At 40.7% G+C, this 15,044-nt stretch overlaps 1 protein-coding gene across 1 annotated transcript in view; it reads left to right on the forward strand.

The window, feature by feature from the left end:
- The window catches only part of LOC110490017 (cadherin-12), a 198,102-nt gene that overhangs the window by 68,202 nt on the left and 114,856 nt on the right, over window positions 1–15,044 (forward strand). Inside the window, exon 2 of the mRNA XM_021563093.2 lies at window positions 12,542–12,969. Coding sequence (XP_021418768.1) covers window positions 12,724–12,969 — 246 coding nt within the window. The 5' untranslated portion in view covers window positions 12,542–12,723. The remainder of the gene's footprint in view (window positions 1–12,541; window positions 12,970–15,044) is intronic.

Genomic DNA, 15,044 nt, shown 5'->3' on the forward strand with positions numbered 1-15,044 from the left:
ATAATTTGAGTGTCATTTGTTCAATTAGGTTACTTTTATCTGTCCAAAGATTTTTTTTAAAGACAACTTTCCAGGAGGTGTACTTGCTTTTTTACATGTCTGTATGCCTCTTTGCAGCTTGCACTATTCCAAAGATTTGAAAATATGCTCACAAAGGAGAAAATGCAATGTTCCCAACAGGGTGTTTGAATTGAGTTGGCAAGAAATCAGGGAACTGATTCAGGCGATGTAACACTCTTTCATGTTATGAATGTTTTTTAGGTTATCCCTGTTTTTTCGACACAGCATTTTATTATTCTCTTGTTCCGTCTACCACAGGTGCATAAATATCTACTCTCAATGGTAGCTGTCTTATTAGAACACATTTCTTCTACCTTATCTCCCTCTACTCGCTGTGCATCCCCAACAGCTCAATTTAATGATGCATAACATCATATACCTCAACAAAAAACCAGAGACAACGAAAATTCAAGGGTGTAAACGTATAACTTCCCCTTTGTTAGTTTCAGTGCTTTTTGAGTTAGCTAAGCAAGGAATTGTCTGTCAGTGCCTCTAGTGTGATAACTCAAACTATAAAGAGGTGGATAGTCATGTTTCTTTTCCTGTCAATCTGTCCTGTGCTTCACAGTAACTCATGTTCTGACAGCTTTCTCCATCCAAGGCCTTTTGTGTCCTGATAGATCTAGTTTGTGAAGTATCTAACAGGGGCTCTGACCCAAACATGGACCACATGTCACTTTTGAAGGATACAGGAAGCCCCATGATGTGATCAAGTACACTGCTTCATTTTCTATACACTGTATGTCATGGTAGCTTTTTGCATTAGAGAGGCTGGGAGAAGATAAATAATTCAGACCCTGAGAGCGTTTTGGTCTGTCATATTATTTTAATCGTAGAGGAGCTTTCATTTGGAGCTACAGCATATCTGTTGCATCATAGAAAGACCTCACAAAAGGGGAACCATGACTCAGTGTGTTGCTTCTTTTCGCCTCTGGCCATTTCTGTCTGTACAGTAAAGCTTTCCATACTGTCAGGGGGAAGAGTTCAGTTTGTCAGAGCGGCAACCTTCGTTCAGTAGGACATGCATCTCATACATTTTTGCTGATAATAATATTTTAGGTCATATGCCAGCACTGGGAGTTTGCATACTCAAATCCATGAGGGGTGAATTTGCATTAAAGACTAAGCTAATTCTTCAAATGTAACCACGTTTTTTTTCTTGTAGTGTTTGAGAGGCTGAAAAACACATCACTTGTCAATTGATCGAGATAGAGTCCACAGGAAAGCAAAGAGATTTAGCAGGCCCAAGCAATAACTGACATGATTGGTATTTAATCCGGTCAAACCCTACAGCCTTAGCAGTTTAAGACCCATCCATAGACTCAGGCCCAAGCCTCCAAGCATGCATTTCACCCGCTCCTCTCTTTCCCCCTTTCCAAAGGTCTGGGAGTTCTTCAGCTCTGAACGCTTTCAGTAGTGGACTTACTCTTTCTCGTAGAAAAGTGGCCACCAGTGGAGTGTTTCAGGCAGCGTTACCATATGCACGGGGGTTGGGGTGAAAATACAGTCGCAGCTCCATGTGGTCCTGCATCTGCCTGTCTAGGACACCAATCGCATGCTCAGTTTCTCACTAACTGACGGCTTTCAGCTGCCTGAAGGAGCTTCAAGCTGAGTCATAGAAATGTATCTGTCTGCTGTTGGTTTCTGACTGAAATACAATGACATCACCCGTTTCAAATGCGCTGTCACTAGACAGATATCAGAATAAAAGGTAGGTGAACAAGCTAACATGGCAGAAAACGTATACCCCAGGTCAAGGTTATTCTGTGATTCTCCATGTCTTCTGATAGCTGTTTTGTTACCCAGAAACAACACAACAGTTTGATAATCATTTGCTCTGGTAGCGTACTGTGTGAATCAATACCCAACAGACTCAGAAGAGGCATTTTTTCCATTTATATCCCCGTTCTGTAGACGGTGCATTTCTCTGAACATCAAAGAGCAATTATTACTTCAGTAGTTAAGCAATAAGAATAACTGGCCTCATGCACTATTAACAGCTTGTCTTTTAAGCTAGCGTCTCTCACTCACTGACTCTAAGTGCTTATTTAATATACTCTACGGTATTTTGAACTGCTTTTGTGAAAAAATAATAGAAAAGGCTTTGATTTATCTTAATCAAATTAGAGGGACTGTAGAGCAACACACTGTCTTTGAACATTCGGACTTAGGGAGTGAATGTGCCTCCGAAATGCCAAAGCGCAGCAAATAACTCACTCAGCCTTCCTTATCTACTGGACCCCTGCAATGTGCAGACATGAGAGTCTGTAAAGAGTTGTTTTGTATTCATGAAGAGAAAGTTACCATGGGGTGGTACCCTACCACGATAGTCAAGCTGCTGCAGTGGGTGCTGCCCAGCTCTGGCTGTTTTGAGCAAATGTGATGGCTATGTTACAAATAGTACACTTTCCCCTATATAGTGCACTATTTTGGACCAGAACCCTTTGAATTATGGTGATAAAAAGTGCACTATATTGGGAATAGGGAACCATTTAGAGGTTTACCCTGCTGGGACCCTGCCTTGCTATAGTCGATATCAGCAACTTTAGAGTCACCATCACTTATTCATAAGCTTTACTCCCTGATTATTTATTTAGCCTGGCACAGCGTTTGTTAGTCCCTTTATAACCTGTCTTTGACTACCTGTCCTTTACAGTCTTCTTTCCCTTTCCTCCGACACTGTTCTCCTCCTCCTCCTACTCTAGTCCCTTAGACTCCCAGGCATATTAAGGCCTGCTATGGTCTGGCCGACGTAAACACGTCTGCAAGTTTGGAGTTTACTATGAATCATCTCTGTGACTGCACTGGCTGCACGCTCTACTGATGTTAAAGGTGTTTTATCCTTCTGTGGGTCGTCTCTCTCAGTGCCTGTACATACATATTCAGTATGGATCGTGCCAGCCAGCCACAGTTTCACTCCAGTTCTTTTCCCTGTGCCTTGAGCATTATGCTGAGTTTGCCGAACCCTGAAACATCTGTTGTCATTACCAGATGAGTTTTCAGTGAAGACAAAGCCCCTAAATCAGCTGTAAAGCGGCATTGTGTTTCTTCAGCAAGATGATTATGCGGCGCTCAGACTGACACAAAATCTGTATAAACTGTCATACAGAGAGAGAGGGGAAGAGACTCAAGTAAGTGAACAGTAGAAGCATTGTTAAGTATTGTTGTCCATTATTTTACTCTAATTAGGGGAGGGGTGGTATGATTAGGGTAAAATAATAAAAAAAAAAATATATATATATATATATATATATATTGGAAATGATGCAGACAATTACATTGACAGAACCCACAATATAACTGCAATATTAAAGCTGAGCCCCCCCCCCAAAATGAAAAGAAGCTTAACATGATATGATGGCTTATTAATTCTTCAGCTAGCCAAACATGCAGATGTTTGAATCAAAGCATCAATAAAATAATTTACTTTGGATTGACAACTGTTGGATTTTTAAATGTTGGTTTATCTTTCTCTACCCAATTATAACTTAATTAATATTCTTAATTACATAGCACAGACTAATCCCCTACCACATTTGTTATACAAATATGACAGTGTGAATTGAGCTATGGTAGGTAGACCACCATATGGTGAGTCTAGACTCCGCAAAGCCTTTGACACCTGTCCCCGCCAAACTCTGTAATATAAATTTAGTGAACTATCAAGAAATCTGAATCATATGTATTTTTTACTGTTGAATCTGGTCCAGATTTGTTCTTAACCTTATTAAAACAACTTTGACTTATCTGCACCTCAGGATGATACTCCTGTCACCCAGCAACACACGTGGTGGTGACACAATTAAAATATCACCCTTCACATACAGTGCTTTCGGAAAGTATTCAGAACCGTTGACTTTTTCTACATTTTGTTACATTTCAGCCTTATTCTAAAATGGATCAAATATATTTTTTCCTCATCAATCTACACTCCATAATGACAAAGCGAAAACAGGTTTTTAGAAAATGTGGCAAAAGTATTAAAAAACAAACAAATGCCCTACATACAGTGGGGAGAACAAGAATTTGATACACTGCCGATTTAACAGGGTTTCCTACTTACAGAGCATGTATGACATGTATGACATGTCTGTCATTTTTATCATAGGTACACTTCAACTGTGAGAGACGGAATCTAAAACAACAATCCAGAAAATCACATTGTATGATTTTTAAGTAATTAATTTGCATTTTATTGCATGACATAAGTATTTGATAACCTACCAACCAGTAAGAATTCCAGCTCTCACAGACCTGTAAGTTTTTCTTTAAGAAGCCTCGTGTTCTCCACTCATTACCTGTATTAACTGCACCTGTTTGAACTCGTTACCTGTGTAAAAGACACCTGTCCACACACTCAATCAAACAGACTCCAACCTCTCCACAATGGCCAAGACCAGAGAGCTGTGTAAGGACATCAGGGATAAAATTGTAGACCTGCACAAGGCTGGGATGGGCTACAAGACAATAGGCAAGCAGCTTGGTGAGAAGGCAACAACTGTTGGCGCAATTATTAGAAAAAGGAAGAAGTTCAAGATGACAGTCCATCACTCTCGGTCTGGGGCTCCATGCAAGATCTCACCCCGTGGGGCATCAATGATCATGAGGAAGGTGAGTGATCAGCCCAGAACTACACGGCAGGACCTGTTCAATGACCTGAAGAGAGCTGGGACCACAGTCTCAAAGAAAACTATTAGTAACACACTACGTCTTCATGGATTAAAATCATGCAGCGCACCCAAGTTCCCCCTGCTCAAGCCAGCGCATGTCTAGGTTCGTCTGAAGTTTGCCAATGACCACCTGGATGATCCAGAGGAGGAATGGGAGAAGGTCATGTAGACTGACAAAAATATAGCTTTTTGGTTTAAACTCCACTCGCTGTGTTTCGAGGAAGAAGAAGGATGAGTACAACCCCAAGAACACCATCCCAACCATGAAGCATGGAGGTGGAAACATCATTCTTTGGGATGCTTTTCTGCAAAGGGGACAGGACACCTGCACCGTATTGAGGGGAGGATGGATGGGGCCATGTATCGCGAGGTCTTGGCCAACAACCTCCTTCCCTGAGAAAGAGCATTGAAGATGGGTCGTGGCTGGGTCTTCCAGCATGACAACGACCCGAAACACACAGCCAGCGCAACTAAGGAGTGGCTCCGTAAGAAGCATCTCAAGGTCCTGGAGTGGCCTAGCCAGTCTCCAGACCTGAAGCCAATAGAAAATATTTGAAGGGAGCTGAAAGTCCGTATTGCCCAGCGACATCCCCGAAACCTGAAGGATCTGGAGAAGGTCTGTATGGAGGAGTGGGTCAAAATCCCTGCTGCAGTGTGTTGAAACCTGGTCAAGAACTACAGGAAATGTATGATCTCTGTAATTGCAAACAAAGGTTTCTGTACCAAATATTAAGTCCTGCTTTTCTGATGTATCATATACTTATGTTAGGCAATAAAATGCAAATGAATTACTTAAAAATCATACAATGTAATTTTCTGGATTTTTTTTTAGATTCCGTCGCTCACAGTTGAAGTTTACCTATGTTAAAAATTACAGACCTCTACATGCTTTGTAAGTAGGAAAACCTGCAAAATCGGCAGAGCATCAAATTTTCTTCTCCCCATTGTACATAAATCAAATCAAATGTATTTATATAGCCCTTCGTACATCAGCTGATGTCTCAAAGTGCTGTACAGAAACCCAGCCTAAAACCCCAAACAGCAGCAATGCAGGTGTTGAAGCACGTTGGCTAGGAAAAACTCCCTAGAAAGGCCCAAATCTAGGAAGAAACCTAGAGAGGAACCAGGCTATGAGGGGTGGCCAGTCTTCTTCTGGCTGTGCCAGGTGGTGATTATAACAGAACATGGCTAAGATGTTATAATTTAATAAATGACCAGCATGGTCAAATAATAGTCTGGGACAGGTAGCACGTCCGGTGAATAGGTCAGGATACCATAGACGCAGGCAGAACAGTTGAAACTGGAGTAGCAGCACGGCCAGGTGGACTGGGGACAGCAAGGAGTCATCATGCCAGGTAGTCCTGAGGCATGTTCCTAGGGCTCAGGTCCTCCGAGAGAGAAAGAGAGAATTAGAGAGAGCATACTTAAATTCACACAGGACACCGGATAAGACAGGAGAAGTACTCCAGATATAACAAACTGACCCTAGCCCCCCGACACATAAACTACTGCAGCATAAATACTGGAGGCTGAGACAGGAGGGGTCAGGAGACACAGAAGTATTCAGACCCTTTGCTATGAGCCTCGAAATTGAGCTCAGGTGCATCCTGTTTCCATTGATCATCCTTGAGATGTTTCTACAATTTGATTGGAGTCCACCTGTGGTAAATTCAATTGATTGGACATGATTTGGAAAGACACACACCTGTCTATATAAGGTCCCACAGTTTACAGCGCATATCAGAACAAAAACCAAGCCATAAGGTCGAAGGAATTGTCCGTGGAGCTCCGAGACAGGATTGTGTCAGGGCACAGATCTGGGGAAGGGTACCAAAACATTTCTGCAGCATTGAATACAGTGGCCTCCATCATTTTTAAATTGAATAAGTTTGGAACCATCAAGATTCTTCCTAAAGCTGGACCGCCCGGTCAAACTGAGCAATCGGAAGAGAAAGGCCTTGGTCAGGGAGGTGACACAGCCAAGACAACACAGGCGTGGCTTCGGAACATGTCCTTGAGTGGCCCAGCCAGAGCCTAGACTTGAACCCGATCAAACATCTCTGTAATGACCTGAAAATAGCTGTGCAACAACACTCCCCATCTAACATGACAGAGCTTGAGAGGATCTGCAGAGAAAAATTGAAGAATCTCCACAAATGCATGTGTGCCAAGTTTTTAGCGTCATACCCAAGAAGACTTGAGTCTGGCATCGCTGCCAAAGGTGCTTTAACAAGGTACTGAGTAAAGGTTGTAAATACTTAAGTATATTTTTTATTTTTCATAAATGTGCAAAACATTCTAAAAACCTGTTTTTGCTTTGTAATTATGGGTTATTGTGTGTATATTGAGGAAGATATTTTTTAAATCCATTTTAGTGGTCTGAATACTTTGCGAACGCACTGTATCTATCATAAAAATAAAATCTATGCTGTTTATCTGATTGTTATGTTCACGACGGCCTTCACAACTAGTAACTTTCCGAGGGAGTGTCTTATGGTTCCTAATCTGTGCCAGCAGCTCGGTGAGCCATATGTTCCTTGATTATGGGAGGTGATGTGTAAGAATGCTGTCAGCCGGCTGTGTGGTGTTATCTGAGGCAGACACAGTAGGTCAAGGCTCAGCACAGAGGGCCGACACATGGTAATGAACTTATCTTATTAAATATGCATCAAATCAAATACCTTCCAGGAACTAACTGTGGAGCATAGACACAATTTTCAGGAATTATGGGAACAGTCATTTCCTATTAGGTCTTCGTGAAATGAGGAGTGACCTGTCGGATCAACGGACTGACCTCATGTCGAGATTGTTTCTCCTGATTCTGCAAGGGGAACTTTTCAGATTACTTTAGTGACAGTAACAACTTAAATGAATCTGTGTGTATGGGGGTGTAACCTTGGTAGAATATCCTCCCTCTGACACCAGTGTTCCAAGTCTATTAAATTAATCAAAGACAATGGTGTCAATGAGGGCTGTGGTTATGAAATTAGAGCCTCGGTGCCTACGTTATTATGTCATTCATAACTACATTAGGAAGGGACAAAAGAATGAGTGTGTGCCAGGTGTTGAATCATCCTAAACTAAGTTGTCTCCACTGTTGATGGACAATTCGTAGTATATTTCCTAGAGTTCTTACTTCTGGCGTATTAATTCTTAAAGAGACATTTTATTCAAATGTTTTTAAACAGGGAATCCCATTTAGACCAAGGCCTCTTTCAAGCAAGCCCTGCACACAATCGTATAAATTCACAATATTTACAATTCCAACTCAATATTTACAATTTCAACTCAATAAAACAAACACTATTTACAATCAATTTAAGAAAAGTAAATTACAAAACACGATCATGAAAATCTAACACATTCCTCAGTAAAAAAAAGTAATCAACCAGTCTGAACTGCCCTATCCGTACCAAAACCTCCATCCTCCAACCATTCCACAAGTAAGGTGCAAAAAAACTAAATGCAGATCTACCTAAATCAGTGGAGACCGAGGGGATCTCCAGAGTTAACCATCCCTGTGATCGGGTCTGGTGACTCATATGACTGTAATTTAATTAACAATGAAGTAAGGTAATGGCGGAAGTTTGCACAAGAGGGCTTTAAAAAATGAAAGAGAGCGGTGCATTTAACTACAAGCTTTGAGAGGGCCAGCCTACGGTCTGATACAGAATTCATTGATGTGTACTGAACCTATCACCCGTAATAATGCATAGTGTGCTATGATAAACTGCGCCCAATGGCTTCAATACAGTGGCGGCTGCATTAATACAGATGATATCACCATAGTCTAAAGCCGAACGAATGTCAACTGAATGATGTGTTTTCTGCTAGGTAATTAAAAGAATGCCCTATTCCTATAAAGAAAGTCCATTTTGATTCTCAACTTCTTAACTACCACCTCACTAGGCTTTTGGAAGAATTGCTTTTCGTCAATCCAGATACCCAGATATGTACAAGTAGGGACACGATCAATGTGGGCACATAAATCATCAGATACATTTTCAGCTTTTTTGGAAAATAACATTTACTTATTTTTACCTGCATTAAGTACCAATTTCAGTTCAACAAAATCTTTCTGTAAATCAAAAAAGCCAGATTGTAGTTCGGAAAGAGCCTTCACAACAGTATCGTCTGCATACAAGTGGAGGTTACAAATTCTTACAGACAAACTAATATTGTTTACAAAGATATAAAAAACTACAGGGCACAAATCGACCCTTGTTCAACAGTGTTGAAAGCCTTCGACAGGTCTATGAAAAGGGCAGCACATTGCTTCCTTCTGTCCATGCATTTTACAATGTAATTTAACACAAAAGAAGCAGCAGAGAATATGCTGTGCCCAGACCTGAAATCATAATGACGAACACTTAGAAAACATTATGAAGCTAGAAAATATCTAAGCTAAATGTTTTTTAACAATGTCAAAGTTGTCGCTGGGTAACACAGTTTAGAGATCGGGCAAGAATTATTTATGTCCAAGGGGTCACCACCTTTGGAGAGGGAGCACATGGGCAATTCAGGTATATATTATATAAATGTTTGCTCAATTTATGAACATTGAACATTTTCAGGTGATTCCTTTGTACGGCTCTGTGATAGAATCCATTGTACACTCTAAATTAGTTCATATATGGCAAAAGTTTGGTTAAAATGATTTGCCGATCTCTAATATATTTGGAAAGGAGCCTAAAAGGACAATAGTATTTTACTGGGTTTTGTTGAATCCAATATTTTAATTGCTTAACTGGATCAATGATTGGGCCTAATTAGCCCAAATGGTCTTCTATTCTTAACTGCCTGAGGCATTCAGGTGCTGTTGGAGTGGACTCAATTGGATAATGTAGAGCACTTATGCTGAAGTGTGTCAAGTTCAACGGGAATGTACTGTTTGTCTGTGAAGGGTTCTGAGCTAAAACAGGAATATATACAGTACTCTAGATTTTGACTTTGGCAGTTGTGAGTGGTTGAAGTGGTGTCATTGATACATTCTATCTGAATTCAGAAGAAAACATGGGTTGGCTATTCAAGGTTATTTCAATAGACTATTGTACAAAAATGTTGAGATAACACAATTAAATTATACTATGCTACTACTAGCCCATGAATGGATCAACACTGTAAATCATCTCTTAGTGTGGATGATATAAAAGCAGGGTTAGACTGTATTTCATGCATTAGTTGATGTGAATACCGGACTTTGATAATTGGAGAAAAAGGAGACAAACAGAAAAAAACGAACACACTGGCTTTCTCTTGACACTGGTTTGATATGTTTTTTGTTGTTGTGGTTGACACTGGTCTGAAATGCCACGGTTTACTAAGCTGTAGGATATGCGTAACTGGCTGCAGGGAAGTCAGGCACAGGAGAGCAGAATTGGGTAGCAAACGGAGCCCTTTCTTACGGCGAACAGACACACGGCACTACAAACAATAAACTAAATACGGGTTGACATAACCCGGCGCAAACCAGTCTGACGTGCACATACACGTAACAACAAACAATTCCACACACAGACATGGGGGGCAACAAAGGGTTAAATACACGTCGAATAATGAGGGAATGTAAACCAGGTGTGCGGGACAACAAGACAAAACAAATGGAAAATGAAAAGTGGATCGGTGATGGCTAGAAGACCGGTGACGTCGACTGCCGAACGCAGCCCAAACAAGTAGAGGAACCGACTTTGGCGGAAGTTTTCAGAAGCCCGAATTCAATTGTACAAATCCTGTTAAGATCACAGAACAGCAAATAGCTAATCTGACGGACCTGTTTGGGACTAAGAGATCATTTTCGCTCCTAACCCTGTCCCTAACCTGCTATGTTAATTATCCTAACTGCTGCGTAAGTTCTCCTAACCTGCTACGAAAAAATGTAGCTGTATAGAAGTTGCGTTTTTTTTTACAGAATCTCATTTTGTTTGGTGTTTTTTAGGAAGAAGGTTACAACTGCACCCTATTTCCAAGATGGTGCCCACAGGGCGCTGGTCAAATCACTGCACTATGTAGGGAATAGGGTGTCATTTGGATGCACAATACAAGATTGTATTCCATTGTGTAATTGGAACGATTGGGAATGCAGTGGGACAGGTAATGGCATCTATTCATCAAGCTGTTTTCATGTGGCACTCTGCTAAACCAAAAAGAGGCCTCCTCAACTAAATTGTGATCTCCCTTTTATAAAAAAAGAGGTGAAATCTACTTCTCGTTGTCACACTCTGACCATAGATTGCGTTGTTTGTTTCTATGTTTTGTTTGGTCAGGGTGTGATATGAGTGGGCATTCTATGTTGTGTGTCTAGTTTGTCTGTTTCGATGTGTTTGGCCTGATATGGTTCTCAATCAGAGGCAGGTGTTAGTCGTGGTCTCTGATTGGGAACCATATTTAGGTAGCCTGTTTTGTATTGTGGGGTGTGGGTGATTGTTCCTGTGTTTGTGTTCACGTTACGGGACTATTTCGTCTTCGTTCATTTTGTTCGTTGTTAAAGTATTCTATTAAAATGAATAATCATCACGCTGCATTTTGGTCCTCCTCTCTTTCGCACGACGAAGAACGTTACACTCGTTTTATAAATGATGTCAATCTTTATTCCTTATGGTTGGTTTCAATTGAAGTTTAGAGCTTTGATGGATAGAGCATGAATATCTTTGATAAAAAAGGCATAGATTCTCTATTCCATCAGAGGTACTAGCCACCTGCTACATAGCCTACAGTGTACTGTGTTCAAACCAGAAAACATGATACAGTTGTACCTTGGCATGTTTCTTAACAGGCAATTATCAAGAGCTTTTGAGGCTATATCAGGAGGCAGCATGTATACAGTGATGCTTGCTGAAAAGCAAACTCCTGCTAGGCACTTTGTTATATAAAAAAATATCCTGGATAAAGTAGAAATGAGAGTAAAATAGAGACACATTCAGGCATGCAAGATCAAATTGAATCTCCTACAACCAGATAAGCACTTCACCACACTTGGAATTCTAAACCTTCACCAATAGCTCAAACGACATTTAAATGAAAATACACTGGAAACAGTAAAATACAGACATACAGTATCTAGCTCATATCAGGACAAACTATATATTAAATATTCAATTGCACAGGAGCTGGATTATTTGTTCTTAATCTCCGGAGGTTTTCATTCTAAGGGGTGAAAACTGTCAAATTACAGTCTGCATCAAGGGGAGCAATCTTCTGTGGCAGCTGGTTGTCAAAGCTGAAGAGAACTCTGTTCTCTGGAGATATACCGTAGCTATGTGGCATGCGTTCCAAAAGGCACCCTGTTCCCTAAATTATGCACTACTTTTCATCAGACCCCTGTTCAAAAGTAGTGGACTATATGTGCAGCATGAGAGTGGGTGAAGGGAAGAAAGAGATCTGGGCTTGAAGGGATCGTTTGGGACCATAGTGTTTTGTATGGGCAGTCCAGACACTGATTTGATAACTATCTCTATCCATCATGCATGTCATTGGAGATGCAATACAAGGTTGCCTCTGTAGATTAGTTGTTTTGATGTATTCTGGGGAATATGAATGTGAATTGTTATGACATGATTATAAGATCATCCATAGTCATTTATTTCCATACTCTGTGATACTCAAGGTGACATTTTGACAGTGCCAAAAATACAGAAATTACTATTTCAAAATGAGTTTCTCTCTTTTATACTCAAGCATTGTTTTCTGTGTTTTGTGTAAATGGAGTCCAGTGTTGTGTCAATGGGATCCACTGCCATTATCCAACAGGTGACTCATTGAAATATAGGATACAGAAAGGATGTTAACGTTTCTTTCTGATTTCTCTCTTCCAGGTGATGAGCTCCATTAATCGTTGAGCGTGACAGGCAAACTAACCAGGCCAGAGGCTCCTCATCTTGGCTGCATCCAGTCCAGTCTCCCCAACACGGATTCAACTCTCTGGTTCTTACAGTTGTTGATCTGGCTTTCCGTCTGTGGGACTTTACCTTGGAGACCTCAACCTCACAGACCGCCAATGCTTACAAGGAACTGCCTGCTGCTGTTCCTTTGGTTTGTCTTCGACAAAGGTTCCCTGTCTTTAGTGCGCCCGCCAGGTCCACCACTGAGCAGGAGCAGACTGGGAAAGGAGAATCCAAGGAGCCTGGCGGGCTCGATGAGGAATGGGGCATCTGGGTTTCAGAGAGTCAAGAGGGGATGGGTGTGGAACCAGTTCTTTGTGCTGGAGGAGTACATGGGGTCAGACCCACAGTATGTGGGCAAGGTAAGGATGTTATACATTGTGTTATTTATATCATGCGAGTGTTTCATAAATCATGTAGCTAGCCGCTCAGGAGGAATTGAACCAATGTTAAATGGAGGGAAAAGTAAAAATAGGATGAGAGGGAGGAAGAAGAGAAAGCAAAGAGAGGGAGGACTGGGAAACTGGTCAGAATTGAAGGAATGATGGATGCCGCTAAATACTGGGAAATTCTTGAGGGAAACCTGTTTCAGTCTTCCAGAGACTTGAGACTGGGATGGAGGTTCACCTTCCAGCAGGACAATGAAAATAAGCATATTGCTAAAGCAACTCTTGATTGGTTTAAATGCCTTGGAATGGCCAAGTCAAAGCCCAGACCTCAATCCAATCCAATCTGTGGTATGACTTCTGAGGGCTGAAATCCCGTTAACGGGATGATATGACAACAGCCAGTGAAAGTGCAGGGCGCCAAATTCAAAACAACACAAATCTCATAGTTAAAATTCCTCAAACATAAATGTATCTTATACCATTTTAAAGGTTATCTTGTTGTCAATCTCACCAGTGTCAGATTTCAAATATGCTTTACAGCAAAAGCACCACAAACGATCATGTTAGGTCACCACCAAGCCACAGAAAAACACATCGATTTTTCCAGCTAAAGATTTTCCCGCCAGAGTCACAAAAAGCACAAATAGAGAAAAAATGAATCACTAACCTTTGATGATCTTCATCAGATGACACTCATAGGACTTCATGTTACACAATACATGTATGTTTTGTTTGATAAAGTTATATTTATATCAAATCTGAGTTTATTGGCGCATTACATTCACTAGTTCCAAAAACATTGATTCAACAGAAATACTCATCATAAATGCAGATGATAATACAAGTTATACACATGGAATTATAGATACACCTCTCCTTAATTCAACCGCTGTGTCATTTCAATTTTTTTTACGGAAAAAGCAAGCCATGCAATTATCTGAGACGCCGCTCAGAAAAATAATAGAATTTGCCGCCATGTTGGAGTCAACAGAAACCAGAAATTACATGATAAATATTCCCTTACCTTTGATGATCTTCATCAGAATGCACTCCCAGGAATCCCAGGTCCACAACAAATGTTTGTTTTGTTCGATAATGTCCGTTATTTATGTCCAAATAACTCCCTTTGTTAGCGCGTTTCGTATACATATCCAAACGCTCGTTCTGGTCGAGCATTAAGTCAGACAGAAACTTCAAAACTTATATTACAGGTCGAAGAAACATTTCAAACTAAGTACAGAATCAATCATTAGGATGTTTTTATCATAAATCTTCAATACAGTTCCAACCGGAGAATTCCTTTGTGTCTTGAGGAGCAATGGAACTCAAGTGGATATCATGTGGAATGCGCGTGACCAGGAAATGGCTGACTGCCAGACACATGGCTCATTCTGCTCTTATTCGGTCCCACAACACAGTAGAAGCCTCGTTCAAATTTCTATAGACGGTTGACATCTAGTGCAAGCCCTAGGATGTGCAACTTCATTCATATCTCAATGGGATTTCATTTGGAACTGTATTGAAAATCTACAAACCTCAGATTTCTCACTCCCTGTTTGGATTTATTCTCAGGTTTTGGCCGGCTAAATGAGTTCTGTTATACTCACAGACATCATTCAAACAGTTTTAGAAACTTCAGAGTGTTTTCTATCTAATACTAATGCTAATATGCATATATTAGCAACTGAGAATGAGGAGCAGGCCGTTTACTCTGGGCACCTTATTCATCCAAACTACTCAATACTGCCCCCCAGCCATAAGAAGTTAAAGATTGCTGTACAGCAGCGGAACCCATCCAACTTGAAGGGGCTGGAGCAGTTTAGAACGGGCAGAAATCCCAGTGGCTAGATGTGCCAAGCTTATAAAGACATAACCCAAGAGACTTGCAGCTGTAATTGCTGCATAAGGTGGCTCAACAAAGTATTGACTTTGGTGGGGTGAATAGTTATGCACGCTCAAGTGTTCACTTTGTCTTATTTCTTGTTTGTTTCACAATACAAAATATTTAGAATCTTCTTCGTGGTAGACATGTTGTTTAAATCAAATGA

This window comes from Oncorhynchus mykiss, chromosome 15 (genome assembly GCF_013265735.2).
Source record: "Oncorhynchus mykiss isolate Arlee chromosome 15, USDA_OmykA_1.1, whole genome shotgun sequence".
NCBI classification, from domain to species: Eukaryota; Metazoa; Chordata; class Actinopteri; order Salmoniformes; family Salmonidae; genus Oncorhynchus; species Oncorhynchus mykiss.